At 37.4% G+C, this 15,434-nt stretch overlaps 1 protein-coding gene across 2 annotated transcripts; it reads left to right on the forward strand.

Annotated features, from left to right (window-relative positions):
* The first annotated feature begins 938 nt into the window (after positions 1-938).
* ISCA2 (iron-sulfur cluster assembly 2) lies at positions 939-8,110 on the forward strand. Of its 2 annotated transcripts, none has more exons than XM_034418102.3 (4): positions 939-1,034; positions 4,625-4,790; positions 6,305-6,420; positions 7,025-8,110. In XM_034418102.3, the coding sequence occupies exons 1-4, from the start codon at positions 967-969 to the stop codon at positions 7,197-7,199; spliced, it is 525 nt and encodes a 174-aa protein (XP_034273993.2). In that variant the 5' UTR covers positions 939-966; the 3' UTR covers positions 7,200-8,110. The 2 variants fall into 2 exon arrangements, with proteins under 2 accessions (XP_034273993.2, XP_034273994.1); XM_034418103.3 differs by having other exon boundaries at positions 969-1,473.
* The last annotated feature ends 7,324 nt before the right edge of the window (positions 8,111-15,434 follow it).

Genomic DNA, 15,434 nt, shown 5'->3' on the forward strand with positions numbered 1-15,434 from the left:
TGTTTTAAAAGAGAGCTACAAACAGTGAGAATCAGTTTTGTATAGTGTAGTGTTAAGGCATCAAGCTAGAAACCAGGAGCCATGAATTCTAGTCCTGCCTTATGTGTGAACCTAGAAAGATGACTGGGTTAAGCTCTCTCTCTGTCCTAGGAAGGAGGCAGTGCTGAACCACTTCTCAAAAATCTCGCCAAGAAAACTACAGGAACTTGTCCAGGCGGGTGCCAGGAGTCAAAAATTGATTTGAAGATAAAGAGAAATGCATTCATCATTCATGTTGTTGGAAACATGGAAACCAGAAAAGCTGTATAAAGTTTAAATAAGTTACTGCGCACAGGCACATACACACATTTATCCTTCCTTGGTAAAGAAATATTAGGCTGTGAGCCTATGGCCTTTCAAAAATAACTCCCATTAACCTTACTTCAGAGTTAAGATGTATTTAGTATTATCAGGCTATATTGTTACACTATCTTAGGAGTCATCCCAGTTGATGACAATCAAACTTACATTGAATTGATAGATCTATTATGTATTTAGTCATAATGCTGCAATAGTTAGTAATTTGCAGGCTGTCATTAATCCTAAAACAAGAAAATTAGCAAAAAAATCGTGATAGAAATGTTTAATAGAGAAACGTTCTGAATAGTTTTTTAGCAGTTGCACGAATTTTTAGGGGAAAGCAAAGCAATGGCAAAGACCATCTTCACTGAATTAGTGGATAATGCTGGACAGAAAGCTACAGACTCCGACATTAACGTCTTAGCAACAGCCGATAAACATTTTTATTTCCCAATTACTTCCGCCCTACTTCTCCTTGCCTTCACTTCTGACCATGTGACTCCCCCTCCGCCTTCCATCCCTGTTTTCGATCCTAGCGAAGCCGCCTCTTTCAGTGCCGCGGAACCAATGGGCGTTTGGCGTGACGAAGCTTCACAATACGTTTCCACCAATAGCGACGCGAAAGAAATGATGAAGATGGCGGCACTAGCGGCGCTCGGTAGTTTTAGGGTGCTGAGCTCTTGCAGGCGGAGCAGGTGGGATTTTTTTTTTTTTTTAAATTTGTGCGAAGAGTTGATGTGTTAACTACAGTCCTCCCTCCAGGCTCCAGCCTTGATATGATGGGGGTGGATGGAGGGAGAGGAGTTAATCTGTTTTTCAGTATTTCCCATCGTGTAGGCAAGCAGCCTTTCCAGTTCGTGAGTCATAATAACTCGTTCCTAAGCAGTCAAAAAGGCAGCCCTAAGAAGGATTTGGGCATTTTTGTCCCTGCTTGTGAACCGCTTTGGTCTGGCTTTTCATGTCAAAAAGGATTGGGGATCTCAGGCATAGAAATAACTCTTGTTTCTTAATAGTTACTATTAGATAGAAATTAATAGATGTAAAACCCATAAAGCTTGAGCTCTTTAATTGCATCTTCTTGAACACCCAAGCTTTTATAGTGCGATGTGTATGTCCTGCTATGTACAAAATGGAGTAAGTAGTGTTTTATAGCATTCCAAGTCTTTAGATCACTACTCTGTGTTAATTAAAGTGACGTGAAATGTAGATGCAATAAGACCTGAAAGATACTGAAAAAAAATCAGTTCTCCTGAAACTTTAGAGAAAAATATTAACCCAGTTATAGTTAATTGCTTATTTCACATACTGCCAATTCAATGCTTTGAAAAGTTAAGCCGTTGTTAGGTTAACTTAGCCAAATGCAAAATTGTTAGCCCCTTTTTATTTTGCAGATTTGTTTATAATAATAGTGTCATTTATAGAATTGTACGTTCAGTACAATGTTTCATTTTCTCCCCCGGCTATATAAAATTTTGTTTCAGACCTGTTTCTATGCTTGTTGGTTTTTAAATGAAGTGAAATGAATTGTATTTATTTATTTATTTATTTATTGGTTCAATTTATATGCTGCCGTTCTCCGGAGACTCAGGGTGGCTTACAATGCGTTAAGCAATAGCCTTCATACTTTTGTATATACCTGCTTAGTAGGGCTTTCGGGCCCCCCTAAGCAGTGTTCTTTTTATACAAAGTCAGCTTATTGCCCCCACAATCCGGGTCCTCATTTTACCTACCTCGAAAGGATGGAAGGCTGAGTCAACCTTGAGTCTGATGAGATTTGAACTTGCAGTAATTGCAGACAGCTGGTGTTACTTAACAGCACTTTAGTCTGCTGTGCCACCAAGGCTCTTTGTAGTGCTTTTAATTTCAGCTAGACAAAATACATTAGAAATTTTAAATCTATGGCTGAAAGGACTGACTCACAGGAAGACTATACAGGTAGTCCTCGACTTACAACAATTTAGTGATCACTCAGTTACAACAGCACTGAAAAAAGTGACCGATGACTGTTTTTCACACAACCATTGTCCCCATGCTCATGTGATCAAAATTCAGAGGCTTGGCAACTCTCATATTTATGATTGATACAGTGTCCCAAGGTCATGTGATCTCCTTTTGGGACCTTCTTACAAGCAAAGTCAATGGGGAAGCCCAATTTGCTTAATACCCATGTTACTACCTTAACAACTGCAATGATTCACTTAGCAACTGGCAAGAAAGGTCATAAAGTAGGAGAAAATTGACCTAAAAAATGTTTCGCTTAGCAACAGAAGTTTTGGGCTCTATTGTGGTCTTAAGTCGAGGGCTACCTGTACACTGAGCTGTAATAATACATCCCCATAAAGATGGTGTTTTAAAACATCAAATAGTGCAAGGAAGCACAAAAAAGATTTAATAAAAATAGAAATGCAGCAGGTGAAATCCAGCATTCTTTTGTGTTATTAACATCATAGGTTTCACTGTCTGAAGATGGTATTGAGGCTAAGAGTAGCAAAGTTCAAGTCATATGGCAAATGGCAGCAGCACACTACAGACTTACGACCACTATTAAGCCCAAAATTTCTGTTATTAAGTGAGACATTTGTTAAGAGGTTTTCCCCATTTTATGATTTTTCTCACTCCCAATTGTTAAGTGAATCCCTGCAGTTGTTAAGTTAGTGACCTGGTTGTTAAGTGAATCTGGCTTCCCTATTGACTTTGCTTGTCAGAAGGTCGCAGAAGGTGATCACATGACCTTGGGACACAACAATGATCTTAAGTATGGGTTTTACTGTTTTAATTTTTAAATGTTTTTATAATGGTTTTCTAAATGCATTGTAAGCCGCCCTGAGTCTCTGGAGAAGGGCGGCATATAAATTGAAATAATAATAATAATAATAATAATAATAATAATAATAATAATAATAATAATACCAGTTGTCAAGCATCTGCATTTTTATCACATGATCATGGGGATCCTGCCAAAGTTGTAACTATGTAACTAGTTGTAACGGTGATAAGTCACATTTTTCAGTAATGTTAAACAGTCATTAAGCAAACTGTTGTAAGTCAAGGACTACCTGTAGAAGAAATAACTGTAGATAGTTGTTTGGTTTCTGATTTATCTGAGGTTGTCCAGTGAGAGAGAACAGATTAAAAAAAATCACTGCTCATTTCAGTTAACAGTATACTATTATCTCTGTAATGTTCATAGGCATCTACTTTATTTCAGGAAAACTATTAAAATTGTGGTGAAATTATTATAGGCCACAGCTTGTCCTCCTATCACAGATATTGCTACAATAATTTTTATAGCTGATGAAAAAAAAGATAGCTATGACTTCCCCCAAGTTTACTTACAAAGCAAATAAGTTTACCAATACTTGGTTTGTAAAATGCCTTCTTTGTGGAATAAATCTAGGTAGAAGAACACAGAAAGAAATGCATAAAATGAATTCACCCTGGGATATACATAGCTCTTAGATGAGTTATTCCCAAACCTGGTGATGTTTAACTACTGCTTGAACATCATATCATTGAACATGGCAGTTTAGACTTTAAAAATGTATTCAGAGTACAGTTACAGCAGTTATTTTCTTTTACACAAAGTGAAAAAAATCCTTGCCTTAATTCCTTTTCCTTTTCCTCTTAAATAGATGGCTAGCAAACAAGGAATTCATGTCATTAGCTTTCCTTCCTACCTTCTTTTTCACACAGAAAGGCATATAACCCACCACAATTTAACAGCATTTGTTATATCATCCAAGGAGGAATTTATTTTGCATCAGAACAATGGAAATGACAGTTGCATCTGATGTCAGGATTCAAGTAAATAGAAAAATTATAGAAATATAGAGTTGGAGATCACTGGTTTTCTTTTTCTTTCTTTTTTTCCTTGCACTCTTTTCCCCATTTTCTTCTGATCTTTATTTTTATTTTTATTTTATTTATTTTTATTTTTATTTTATATTACAATAAATGCTAATTCAAATTCTAAGAAAAGGATGCAAGTATAAAAGGCTGAGGTTTGCATCACTATAAATGTGAATCATAGTTTTATCAGATGCCTATGCATCAAAATGGTGTCACTGATGCTTTTTAAGGGTCTACAACGTTAGTATTTAGGCCATAGTTCTCGCAATTCCAGTCTCTGCTTGCTGGCTGACCCTGAGGTTTTGAGGCTTCTTGTTTATATTTGTCTTATCTCCTTTCGTCGTGACTTTTGTACTGTCATCGGTTTTTGTATTATCAGTCTAATTTTTATTTTTTGGTCTAACAAGGACATTCCATTCTTATCTTTTCCATGTAGCTGTTCTCTTGCTATCTGGCAGTTAATGACAAGTCCGTTCTGTGCCATGGAAAACAGAGCTTGTATGTCAAGGATAAGAACACAGTGGATAGCATCCTCTGCCTCTGGAGAAACCCAAACTTATTCTAGTAATGGGCAGATCTATCTCAGTGAGAGCTGCGTGAAGGTATGATTCCCTGGAGGTCCACAGACCTATGTAGCCATTGGATGCCTCCAGGAGTACAGTACAGACTGCTGATTGTTGTGCCCACATAACGCACCATTTTATGAATCTGTCATAGAGAAATATAGGTGTAAATGTATGTTTGACTCAATCCAAAGGATACAAATTAGAGGTATGCAATATTTACATTTGAAAACAGCAAGGATTATTTGGATTTTCGCAGGGGCATTGGTCCTAAGCATCTTAATAGGATAATATTCTGAGATAGTAGAGTCTCAGGAAAGTAATGTATTTAGGTTAATAGGAATACTTACTTTCCTGAGCTGCATGGTTACCATGCCCCCTCCCACCCTACTGTAGACACTGATCCATAAGGAGTAGCCAATGGATATATTCCTAAATCACATCCAGAGTGTTCTTACCCACTTCGGATGCTGAATGAAATGCTTCTGCAGTATAGCCACAATATAAACTGTGTATATAACTTTATGAAACTGGTGTGATTATGTGTAACTGGGGTAACTCTGCAATTTGTAGTTACTTAATTACTTAATTTCAATCTCTTAAGGACACAAGTTTCAAAACATTTGTTTTAGCAGAGGCTAAGAAGAAGAAAGTTAAATATAATGTAGGTAGTCCTTGACTTATAACCACAGTTGCTAATTTATGTTGCTAAGCAAGATAGTTAAGTGAGTTTTGCCCCATTTTATGACCTTTGCTACCAGTTGTTAAGTTACCACGACGATGGTTGTTAAGTAAATCTGGCTTCCCCATTGACTGCCTGTCAGAAGGTTGCAAAATATGGTCACATGAACCTGGGACAACCGTCATAAATATGAGTCAACTGCAAGCACCTGAATTGTAGTCACATGACCATGGGGATGCTGCAATGCTCATAATGGTGAAAAATGGCTGTAAGTCACTTTTTTAATGCCGTTGTAACTTTGAAGGGTTACTAAACGAATGATTGTAAATTCAAGGACTGCATGCTTAGGAATAAAGAGGCACCTTGTTACACTTCTAGAAATCAAAGACTACTTTGAGGAAGTATAATCTTCAAGGTTGACTAGTTTGGTGTAAGAATAAATGTTTATTGCATGGTCTAAAAATAAGCTATACACTTGTCTTAGTGTGCTCTCTCAAACAAAATCCCTTGACATATGTGAATAAATTACAATAAATCTCGTTCGTTTTGTCCTAATTGCTTTAACTGCTACAAAGATTTGATTCAACTGATCAAACAGAAGACAACATTCGGTTTGGTTTTAGTTAAAGGCAACAAAGGATTAGAAAAATTGATTCTGCTATTTGGTTCTACTTTGAGACTTTCACTTACTAAATAAGGCACATAGAGCATATGGCAAAAAAAATGTTGACAGACTGATTGGCATAATTTTGCTATGCATTCTGTACCCGAATTCTGTTTTTGTGCTCACCATTCCTTTGAAGCCATTAATAGTTGAATTCAAATGGATAATAAACATTGTTCACAAATGTTTGCCTTTCTGTATTGACAGAGGCTGTTGGAGATTGCAGAAGGGTCTGAATTTCTCAGGCTGCAGGTAGAAGGAGGTGGTTGTTCAGGTTTCCAATACAAATTTTCCTTGGATACAGTTGTCAATTCTGATGACAGGTGAGCACATAGATTAAACTGCATATGACAGATGAGAGAATTGTAGAACTGTGGACAAAGAAGGATGGTGGTTGAATAACAATTCCTTTGCCCCCAAATTCATATTTTACTGTTCTCTGCAGTTGGACATATACATATCATTTCCAGGGTTTATAGCAAAATATATTTAATTATGGGGAGGGGGAAGTACTGGACCTGGATACACCAGAGCCAAGTCCTTACGCAATTGTGATGCACCATTGGGTGACTTTGAGCCAATCATTCTTTCTCAGCCTATTCTATTTCATAGGGTGAGACTGGTGGATAACATTGGGTGGAGGAGACTCAATTTAAATCGTTTTGTGTTCTCTTTTCACCTGTCTATTCAGGTAGCCTTTATATTACTATAAAATATTCAGTTCTAAACGTGTACCTCTAGATGACTCAAAACAATTAAAAATAACGCAACAACAAATCGTAAATAAAATTTAGGGTAATTGGACAAGATTCCTAAAAGATTTCCAGCTTCCTCTGAATGTTTTGTTTGAACCAAGTTTAAAACTACAGCTAAAATATTTTGGATTGGTGCAAATACCATGACATATTGTCTGTGCTCCTTTTCCAGAGTGTTTGAGAAAGGCGGTGCCAGAGTGATTGTGGACTTGGACAGCTTAAACTTCGTGAAAGGAGCAATGGTGGACTTCAACCAGGAGCTAATTCGCAGCTCGTTCCAAGTAGTGAACAATCCACAGGCAGAACAAGGTTGTTCTTGTGGGTCATCTTTCTCAGTTAAACTTTGATCGAACTACTCCGTATGGACTGAATGATGAAGAAAAATTCCCTTTTTTTTCCCCTGTTTTCCAGTTCAGCTGAATAACTGGCTTAGTGTGTGGTACTGCATGATGAAAGAAACTATCTTAGCCAAGACTCAGTTAAGAACTGATTTACCCAAGCCTGAATGTAAAATGAATTAATCTCATTTGGTATCTGTGAGTCTCCAAGTTTTTGTTTAAGAGGGCAGATCTAAGCAATCAGCTTCTGCTCTAATGTCATGAACTATTTATTTATTAAAATCTTTTCTGATTTTTATTTTATTTTAAAACCTTCCAGTTGTTTACAGTGCTATATAATGAGGTTTGTGTGAATGTGGTTTGCATAGCCAAGGATGGTTTCTATATGAGGTTGAACTGAGGCTGAGCATACAATAATAAGTAGACATGCCTGCTTGGAAAAATCACCAGGGTTTTCATGAAGGGGCAGGAGAGGTTCTCTGCATAATATAGTTTATGCCAATTCTTGATTACAGTAAAACAAGCTCCCCCCCACCCCACACTAGTTAGCTAGCTCTTGTATTTATTACCTGGCTTTATCAACAGAATTTGGCAACAAAAGAGCCTTGGTGGCGCAGCAGACTAAAGTGCTGTTAAATAGCACCAGCTGCCTGCAATTACTGCAAGTTCAAATCTCACCAGGCTCAAGGTTGACTCAGCCTTCCATCCTTTCGAGGTAGGAAAAATGACCCGAATTGTGGGGGCAATAAGCTGACTTTATATAAAAAAGAACACCTCTTGGGGGGGGGGGGCGAAAGCCCTACTAAGCAGGTATATACAAAAGTATGAAGGCTATTGCTTAACGCATTGTAAACTGCCCTGAGTCTCCGGAGAAGGGCGGCATATAAATCGAACCAATAAATAAATAAATAATAAACAAACAGCATATAGGGTTTTTATTTATCCTAGAGCTCTGAAAGATGGGGGAATAGTGTTGGCTGATCTTATTCTGAGGCCTCTCTTCTGTTGATTTTTCCCCCCAGAAGAGCTTCTTGTAACACAGGGGGACTCCTTTCTGCTACTGCTATGTGTTTTTTTAAGTGTTTCCACTCCAAAACCAGTTTGGTATAGAGTGTAAGGCACCAGCCTAGAAACCAGGAGACCATGAGTTCTAGTCCCACTTTAGACAAGAATCCTGCTGGGTGACCTCAGGCCAGTTATGCCCTCTCAGCCCAGGAAGTAGGCAATGGCAAAGCATTTATCTTGCCAAGATAAGTCAAGATCTTGCCCAGACAGTTAGCAGGAGCCAACACTGACTTCTGAGTGCAGACACACAACTAAGCACACGCTTCAGAACAGCAAGAAACAATTCGGCATTGTAGCTGCTTAAGGGACTTGGAGCTGCACCTATTTCAAAATATTCACTTATAGTTTCTTTTGTTTTGCTTTTTAGTATGTCTCATTTTTTATCAGCATGCAGAAAGCAGACACCATTATGCAAAGAGCATATTGTATGATAAATTTTCTGATGCATCTGTCCAAATAATTTAATGAAGGTATTAAATACTTACTTGAAACATAATCTCTTTTAAGGAAATTTAGGGTTTTAAAAAGTATTGAAGGGAGGGATAATCTAGGTAAAGAATTGGTCTGCTGTGCTTCCATACTGAATTTGAAAAGAATGCTACTAACTCCTTTTTCTGAAAGGTTTGGGATGAGTATGTTAATTTCCCCCAGTCAGGGAAAATTAAATGAACCGGAGTTTGATTTACATAATAGTACTTCAGATATTTCTACAAGAGTATGGAGGAGGGTATTTTTCTCCTCAATGCTGTGGTATAATGTTCCAGGATATCCAAATATACATATTACCTGCTCAATTATAGTGTGGCTTCACTAGAGGGCAGCCTTACCCTTTGTGATACAAATGGACAAAGAGCACTTAGAAAATGTTCTATTACTTATTTTTTGCCTGAAAAGTAGTAGAGAAATGTTGCATTGTTTAGACAATGTCTTAACAAGGAAAATCTCCGATACTTCTTCATCTACCGCAATATGGAAAAAGCCTTGTCTGGTGCTTGCTTAAAAGGTGACTATGGTATCACAAAATGCAAAACTATGGAGCTAAAATTACTACATATGTGAAATATCAGAAGAGTAACCTGGAGGCAAATTATGCTAGTTATTATCAAAAAAGCACTAAGGATGGTTGTTGGTTTTTTTTTTTTTTTTTTAAAAGAAGCTGAAAACAGACTGATTTTAACATTCCCAAATTGTCTAAGTGCAGTAAAGAGTTGTTTTTGTTCTAAGGCATTTGTACACCCTTAAATATTTGAGACTATTCCACTTGCTAAATGGAAAGAAAAAAAACCAGACAGGATAATGTTTAAATTATATTGCAAATCCATGATTTTAATTAGATTTGCTGAGCTGTTCTCAAAATGTAGAAAATAGACACAAGACATCAACTTTATAGTGATACTTTATGCAGATGTAGACTGATGCAAATGTACACACAGAAGATGAGTAAAAAGCAATAGATTTAATGAAATGGGCAGTAGACCTCCAAAAGGTTATGATTCTCAGGGTAATTAGAAGTGAATTCACGTGCTATTGTTTAACTCAGGTACCTAACAAATTGAGTTCTGAACGTATTCAGAGATTCCCTAATTTTCAATTCTTTTGCATTTTGTTCTGGTTAAAAGGATCATGAAATATTTTACATGTCTGTATGCATGCGCTCGTGCGCATGCACGTACACACACATTACTTTGCTGTGTACCATAATCTGAGACAATCGCATGCCCTTTTTATAATTTAAATACACTTCAGTAAAAGAGATGTGTCTGCAATCTTCATGCTTTAAAAGGGCAGTGACCCTGAGGAATAGATTTTCAAGTTGTGCCTTTAGAATATTTTCAGGTTGGTTTTGGTTCAAGTATTATTGAAGTTTAAAGACACTATTACTTATTCAGGTATAATGGTCTCTTTGATTTAAAAATATCTTAACCCCTTCTTTGGCCTGTAAGTCCAAAGAAAAAAATGTGTCTGTTCTTGCTACTATATTCAACATAGAGTTGAGCAGCCCAGAGCAAAAGCAAATTATTTTCTGTGGTCTAAATAACTTGAGCAGAAGGTAGATCTGAGTCTGAGAGTAAATTAGTCAGCAATTTACATTAGATTGGCAAGGATTTTTAAATCCCAAATGTACAGCCACAAGAAAATTACTTCCCACTAGCTCTAAATATCTTGATGAAGTAAACACAGTTTGAAATAACTAAGAGTGTAGAGCTATAGGGCTGTGAATTCTCTTTAGGTCCTCTGTACATTCCTTGGCTCAGAATTCTTGAATTTTAATTGTGTGCCTGCGTTCACCCCTCATGCTAAGACAAAAAGTAAGAATGGGCATTTTTCTGGCTGAAAGCTATACAGTTGCAAGAAAAAGTATGTGAACCCCTTGGGATTACATGGAGTTTTGCATGAATTGGTCATAAAATATGCTCTGAACTTCATCTAAGTCACAACAATAGAAAAACACAGTCTGCTTAAAATAATACTACACAAACATTAGATGTTGCCATGGTTTAATTGAACATTACAATTAAACATTACAATTAAACCACAGCAGACTGTATTTTTCTATTGTTGTGATTTAGATGAAGTTCAGAGCACATTTTATGACCAATTCATGCAAAACTCCACGTAATCCCAAGGGGTTCACATACTTTTTCTTGCAACTGTACTTAATATTTTGTGGGATGTAACTTTTGGGACATTTGAAAACCATAAAAGACGGGGGAATGACACAAACTTAATGGTACACTATGCACATAGACGTGGCCAGGATTATTTCATTGACTGTTAGGAATTTAGGGTGATTTGTTTTCAACTTTTGCAAAATACTATGATCCTCATGGTCATTTGGATGCTTGACAACTGGTTCATATTTATGACTTGCAGCGTCCTGGGATCATGCAATCCCCTTTTGCAACCTTCCGACAAGCAAAGCCCCAGAATCTGGGGAAGCCAGATTCACCTAACAACTATGTTACTAATTTAACAAATGCACTTTGTTAAATGCACTTCACTTAACAAATGTGGCAAAAAAAGTTGTAAAATGGGACAAAACCCACTTAACAAATCTGTCACTTAGCAACATAAATTTTGGGCTCTGTTGTGGTTATAAGTCAAGGACTACTTGTAGTAACTAGGATTCTAGCTACACTTGAGGGAAACTTTGATATTTTTAAAATGTAAAAAAATTGTATCACTGGATAACCCCAAGGTGCTTTTTCAGGAGGCAACTGGACTTTTTGGTTTTTCTTTGAAGACATTTCGCTTTTCATCTGATGGTGGGGAATGGAAGGAAAGGAATGGAAGAAGCGAAACATCTTCGAAGAAAAACCAGAAAGTCCAGTTGCCTCTTGAAAAAGCACCTTTGGGACAACCATGACCTGGATGACCGAGAATCTCCATAGACATTTATCATTGGATAACTGGTTTAGTGCAAAAGTACTAGGACATTCTAGCTCACTATAGTCTTTCCCAATTTTGTGAAGGCTGAAATCGCAGAACAAAGGGAAGTGGAAAGAAATCCTAGGTGTGTCTCTCAAAAACTGCAGCTATCACTTTATCTTTTTTTGTAACTCCTTTTAAAAACAACAACAATAACAACACTGAATCAAACTTGCACTATGACAGAGAGGGGTGTAAGGGGAGGTGTCTACAAAGCAGCCAAAAGACAGTTTCTGAAGTCAGATCATCCTCTGGTGCTGTGATTGTTGAATGTTTTTTTTCCCCCATCAACTCTTGATACACTGAAGACAGAAGGCAGCAAAGCAAGTTCTTCTCTTGGCCCAACACAAGTGATATCTGCAAAAAATGAGAACAACCCAATTCAACAGTGACTCTAAACAGATGAAACAGACAGAGGATATATCTTCCCTTTTTCATCTTATTTACACTAGCAGTCAGCAGTATGATATCTATGGACAACAGGCATTTCCAGAGAGTCTCACTTGTATACCCCATCCTTTCAATACCTACTCCTTTTTTTTCTGGAGAACTTTAGCCTTGGGCTTTTAGAAAGAATCTAAAGGATGAAAGGTCCTCTTGAGGAAGAGGAGCAGGCTCTTGTTAGGCTCCAGAAACCAAGAAAGACTGAGATTCTTCTAAGCAGTTTCCTTTATTGTTCCTCATTTATTGATAGAAATTTTGCCGAAATAAAGTAATCTACTTGTACCATTATAAACATATACTACAAGGACTACTAGGGAAGAGCCATCTCCCTTCTTTCTCCCACACAAACTATCTATAAACTTCACTGTCTTTTGCTTCTTTGGAATGCACTCCCTTCCTCTTGACAATCCCGACTATGTTCCATCACATCTCCAGATCCACCTTGAAATTCTTGCTAGGCAACTTCAGTGGCAGCCATCCATTAAAACATCCTTACCTACTTGCCCACTATCCTCTTTTCCTAAAGGAAACAGAGACTATGTCCTCTTGCTTCCAGATAGGGAAGGCAAGATATATATGATGTTCTTTTAGCTCAAAAGCTACTTTATTCTAAGCATTCATTGAAATGATCTGTTGCAATTAGAAGTGATGGAAATCTATGCTCTTTATAGAGTGAACAGTAATGCATGTTGTCAGACAGATAGACAGATCTGTCCTTGAGTTACAATAATTCGTTTAGTGACCAAAGTTACAATGGCACTCAAAAATGTGACCGTTCCTCAATTTACGACCACTGAGGCATCCCCATGGTCAAGTGATCAAAATTCAGACACTTGGCAACTGACTCATATTTATGACAGTTGGAGTGTCCTGAGGTCATGTGATTATTTTTGTGACCTTCTGACAAGTCAAGTCAATGGAGAAGTCAGGTTCATTTAACAAATGTCTTATCTAGCAACATAAATATTGGGCTCAATTGCGATTGTAAATCGAGGATTACCTGTACAGGGTCCTTGAGATTGCATCTACAAACTGCTGTTGAGGTTCAGTTTGAAGGAGTATGTTTAACTGGGATAGTTTAAATAGATTAATGGGAGAACTCACAGTGAAGTTCTTGAAGGGCAACGTCTTGGAGTATTCATGTGTTCTCTTTCAAATTAAATTTCTGAATATCTATAAGGACCAAAGCATCACAAAACTGAATTATTGTAAGATTGAAAGGGGAAATTCTGGAATCCTCCAACCCCACTCTGGGCAGAACACCAAGGAGAGATAACCCTCTAGCCCAGTGATGGCTAACCTTTTTGCCATCATGTACCAAAAGCTGGGGGAGTGCGGAGTGGTTGCACATGTGCGACCCAAAATTCTATGCGCCTTGCCCCCCCACGCATGCATGCGCAACCACCCATGCTCTCCCACTTTTGGCATGTGATGGCATGGTGGGCTTAGTAGGCCCATTTTTTGCCCTCCCCAGGCTCCAGAGGCTTTTTAGGAGCCTGGAGAAGGCGATAACAACTATCCCCACCTCCCCAGAGGCCCTCCGGGGGCCTGAAACAGCTCGTTTGCTGACTTCCGTTGGGCCCAGAAGGCCCAAAAATCAGCTGGCTAGCGTGTGCATGCGTGCTGGAGCTGAGCTAGGGCAATGCTTGTGTGCCCACCAATATGGCTCCGCATGCCACCTGTGGCACATGTGCCATAGGTTCTCCATCACAGTTCTAGCCTGTGGTTTGAATACATCCAGTGAATAGAAATCCAAAATCCCTCTGGATGATTAGTTGCACTAAATGCTTTTACTGTTCTTTTCCTAGCATTCATTTGACATCAGTTTTCTTGACACACTCTTCAAACTACTGTTTTGTGTCCTGCCCCCTGGGAGTCAGAGAGCAGGCCTTGCACCTTCTTCTTCGGAACAAAGTATTTGAAGAATGTTTCTCTGCTCAAGGCTGATCATTTGCAATTCTTCCAGTCTCTATTCTTATAGTTTATCTTCTAATTCCCAATTACCTTTCTTTCTCTTCTCTGGGCCTCTTCTGATTTCTTTGAATCCTTACAAAATTGGTCCCAATAATGAGATTGGCTGAATAAAGTGAAAGTTTCACTTCTATTGGTTTGACAATTATATTTCTGTTGATGCAGGTTACAACTGCATATGCATATTTTTGAAACCTCACACTGTTGACCCATTCAGTTGATAATCAACTACTATTCTAATATTCTTTTCACATGTGGTATTGCCAAATCAAGCATTCTCCATTAATTTGAATTTATGTTTCCTAAGTGAAAAATTTAGCATTCATTATTTCAATCACCAGCATTAAACAAAAAACTGCTGTAATAAAAAATGCATATACTAATTCAGTGTTCTCAAATGCAAATAAAACATAATACAAAATTATTAATGCAATCTATAAAACCTAAGCCTAATAAAATACATAAAATTATGCATTTGCATGTTTGTAAAAATATTGACTCTTGTTTAAACTAAAATGTAAGAAATAGCAATAACGTGGATTATTGTATTTCTATTAATTTTAATATTTTTCAGTTATTTTATCTTATATCTCTAACGAGATTACTTTGACATTTATTTCTGTCTTTTAAGGTATTAGCTGTCCTACCCAATTTTGTCATGTGCAGATTTGAGAAGCCTTCCCTTCACTCTTCTCCCCACCCAAGTCATTAATAAAAATGTTAAAGAATTCCAGGCCCAGTTCTGAACTTCATAGCATATTACTTAATATTTCACTCCAGTTTGATGGCAATAAGCACTCTTTGAATATGATTTTCAATTCAACTATAAATCAACAATAATTACAAGCTTAAATAACTTCCTAGTCAGAATTGCATTAAATCATGGAAATATAAAATTGGAAGGGACTACAAGGATTACAATCTGACCTGCTACAATAATAAATCTAATTAAACTTTCATTAGATCTGGCTATCCAGTCTCTTCTTAAAAATCTCCAGAGATGGAAAACACAAAACCTTCATAGGCAGACTATTTTTCTGTAATACAGAATTTAGCTGGCAAAAGTTTTTCCTTATATTTTCATAAAATCCTGGTAGTTGCAATTTATAATAATTATTTCTAGTCTTACTTTTTTGGCCATGGAAAATAATTCTTAGCCATCTTCCATAACTTCTCTGTTATGTATCTCAACTGATACTATACACCAGGACTCCAGAACCCCTGGCCTGTGGACTGGTATCAGTCTGTGGCATGCCAGAAACTAGGCCATGCAAACAATGAAGCCCCATCTACAAGATGTAGGCAGCACAGAAAACCACACCCTCTTTGGTAGGC

Source organism: Pantherophis guttatus, chromosome 1, assembly GCF_059756535.1.
Source record: "Pantherophis guttatus breed Tessera chromosome 1, ASM5975653v1, whole genome shotgun sequence".
Lineage (NCBI taxonomy): Eukaryota > Metazoa > Chordata > Lepidosauria > Squamata > Colubridae > Pantherophis > Pantherophis guttatus.

Excerpts from the sequence above, each read along its gene's own strand:
- ISCA2 (XM_034418102.3), top strand. The coding sequence starts at position 967 with ATGATGAAGATGGCGGCACTAGCGGCGCTCGGTAGTTTTAGGGTGCTG. Across the intron at positions 4,791-6,304 it reads TCAGTGAGAGCTGCGTGAAG|AGGCTGTTGGAGATTGCAGA; the intron begins GTATGATTCCCT and ends CTGTATTGACAG. Across the intron at positions 6,421-7,024 it reads GTTGTCAATTCTGATGACAG|AGTGTTTGAGAAAGGCGGTG; the intron begins GTGAGCACATAG and ends CTCCTTTTCCAG.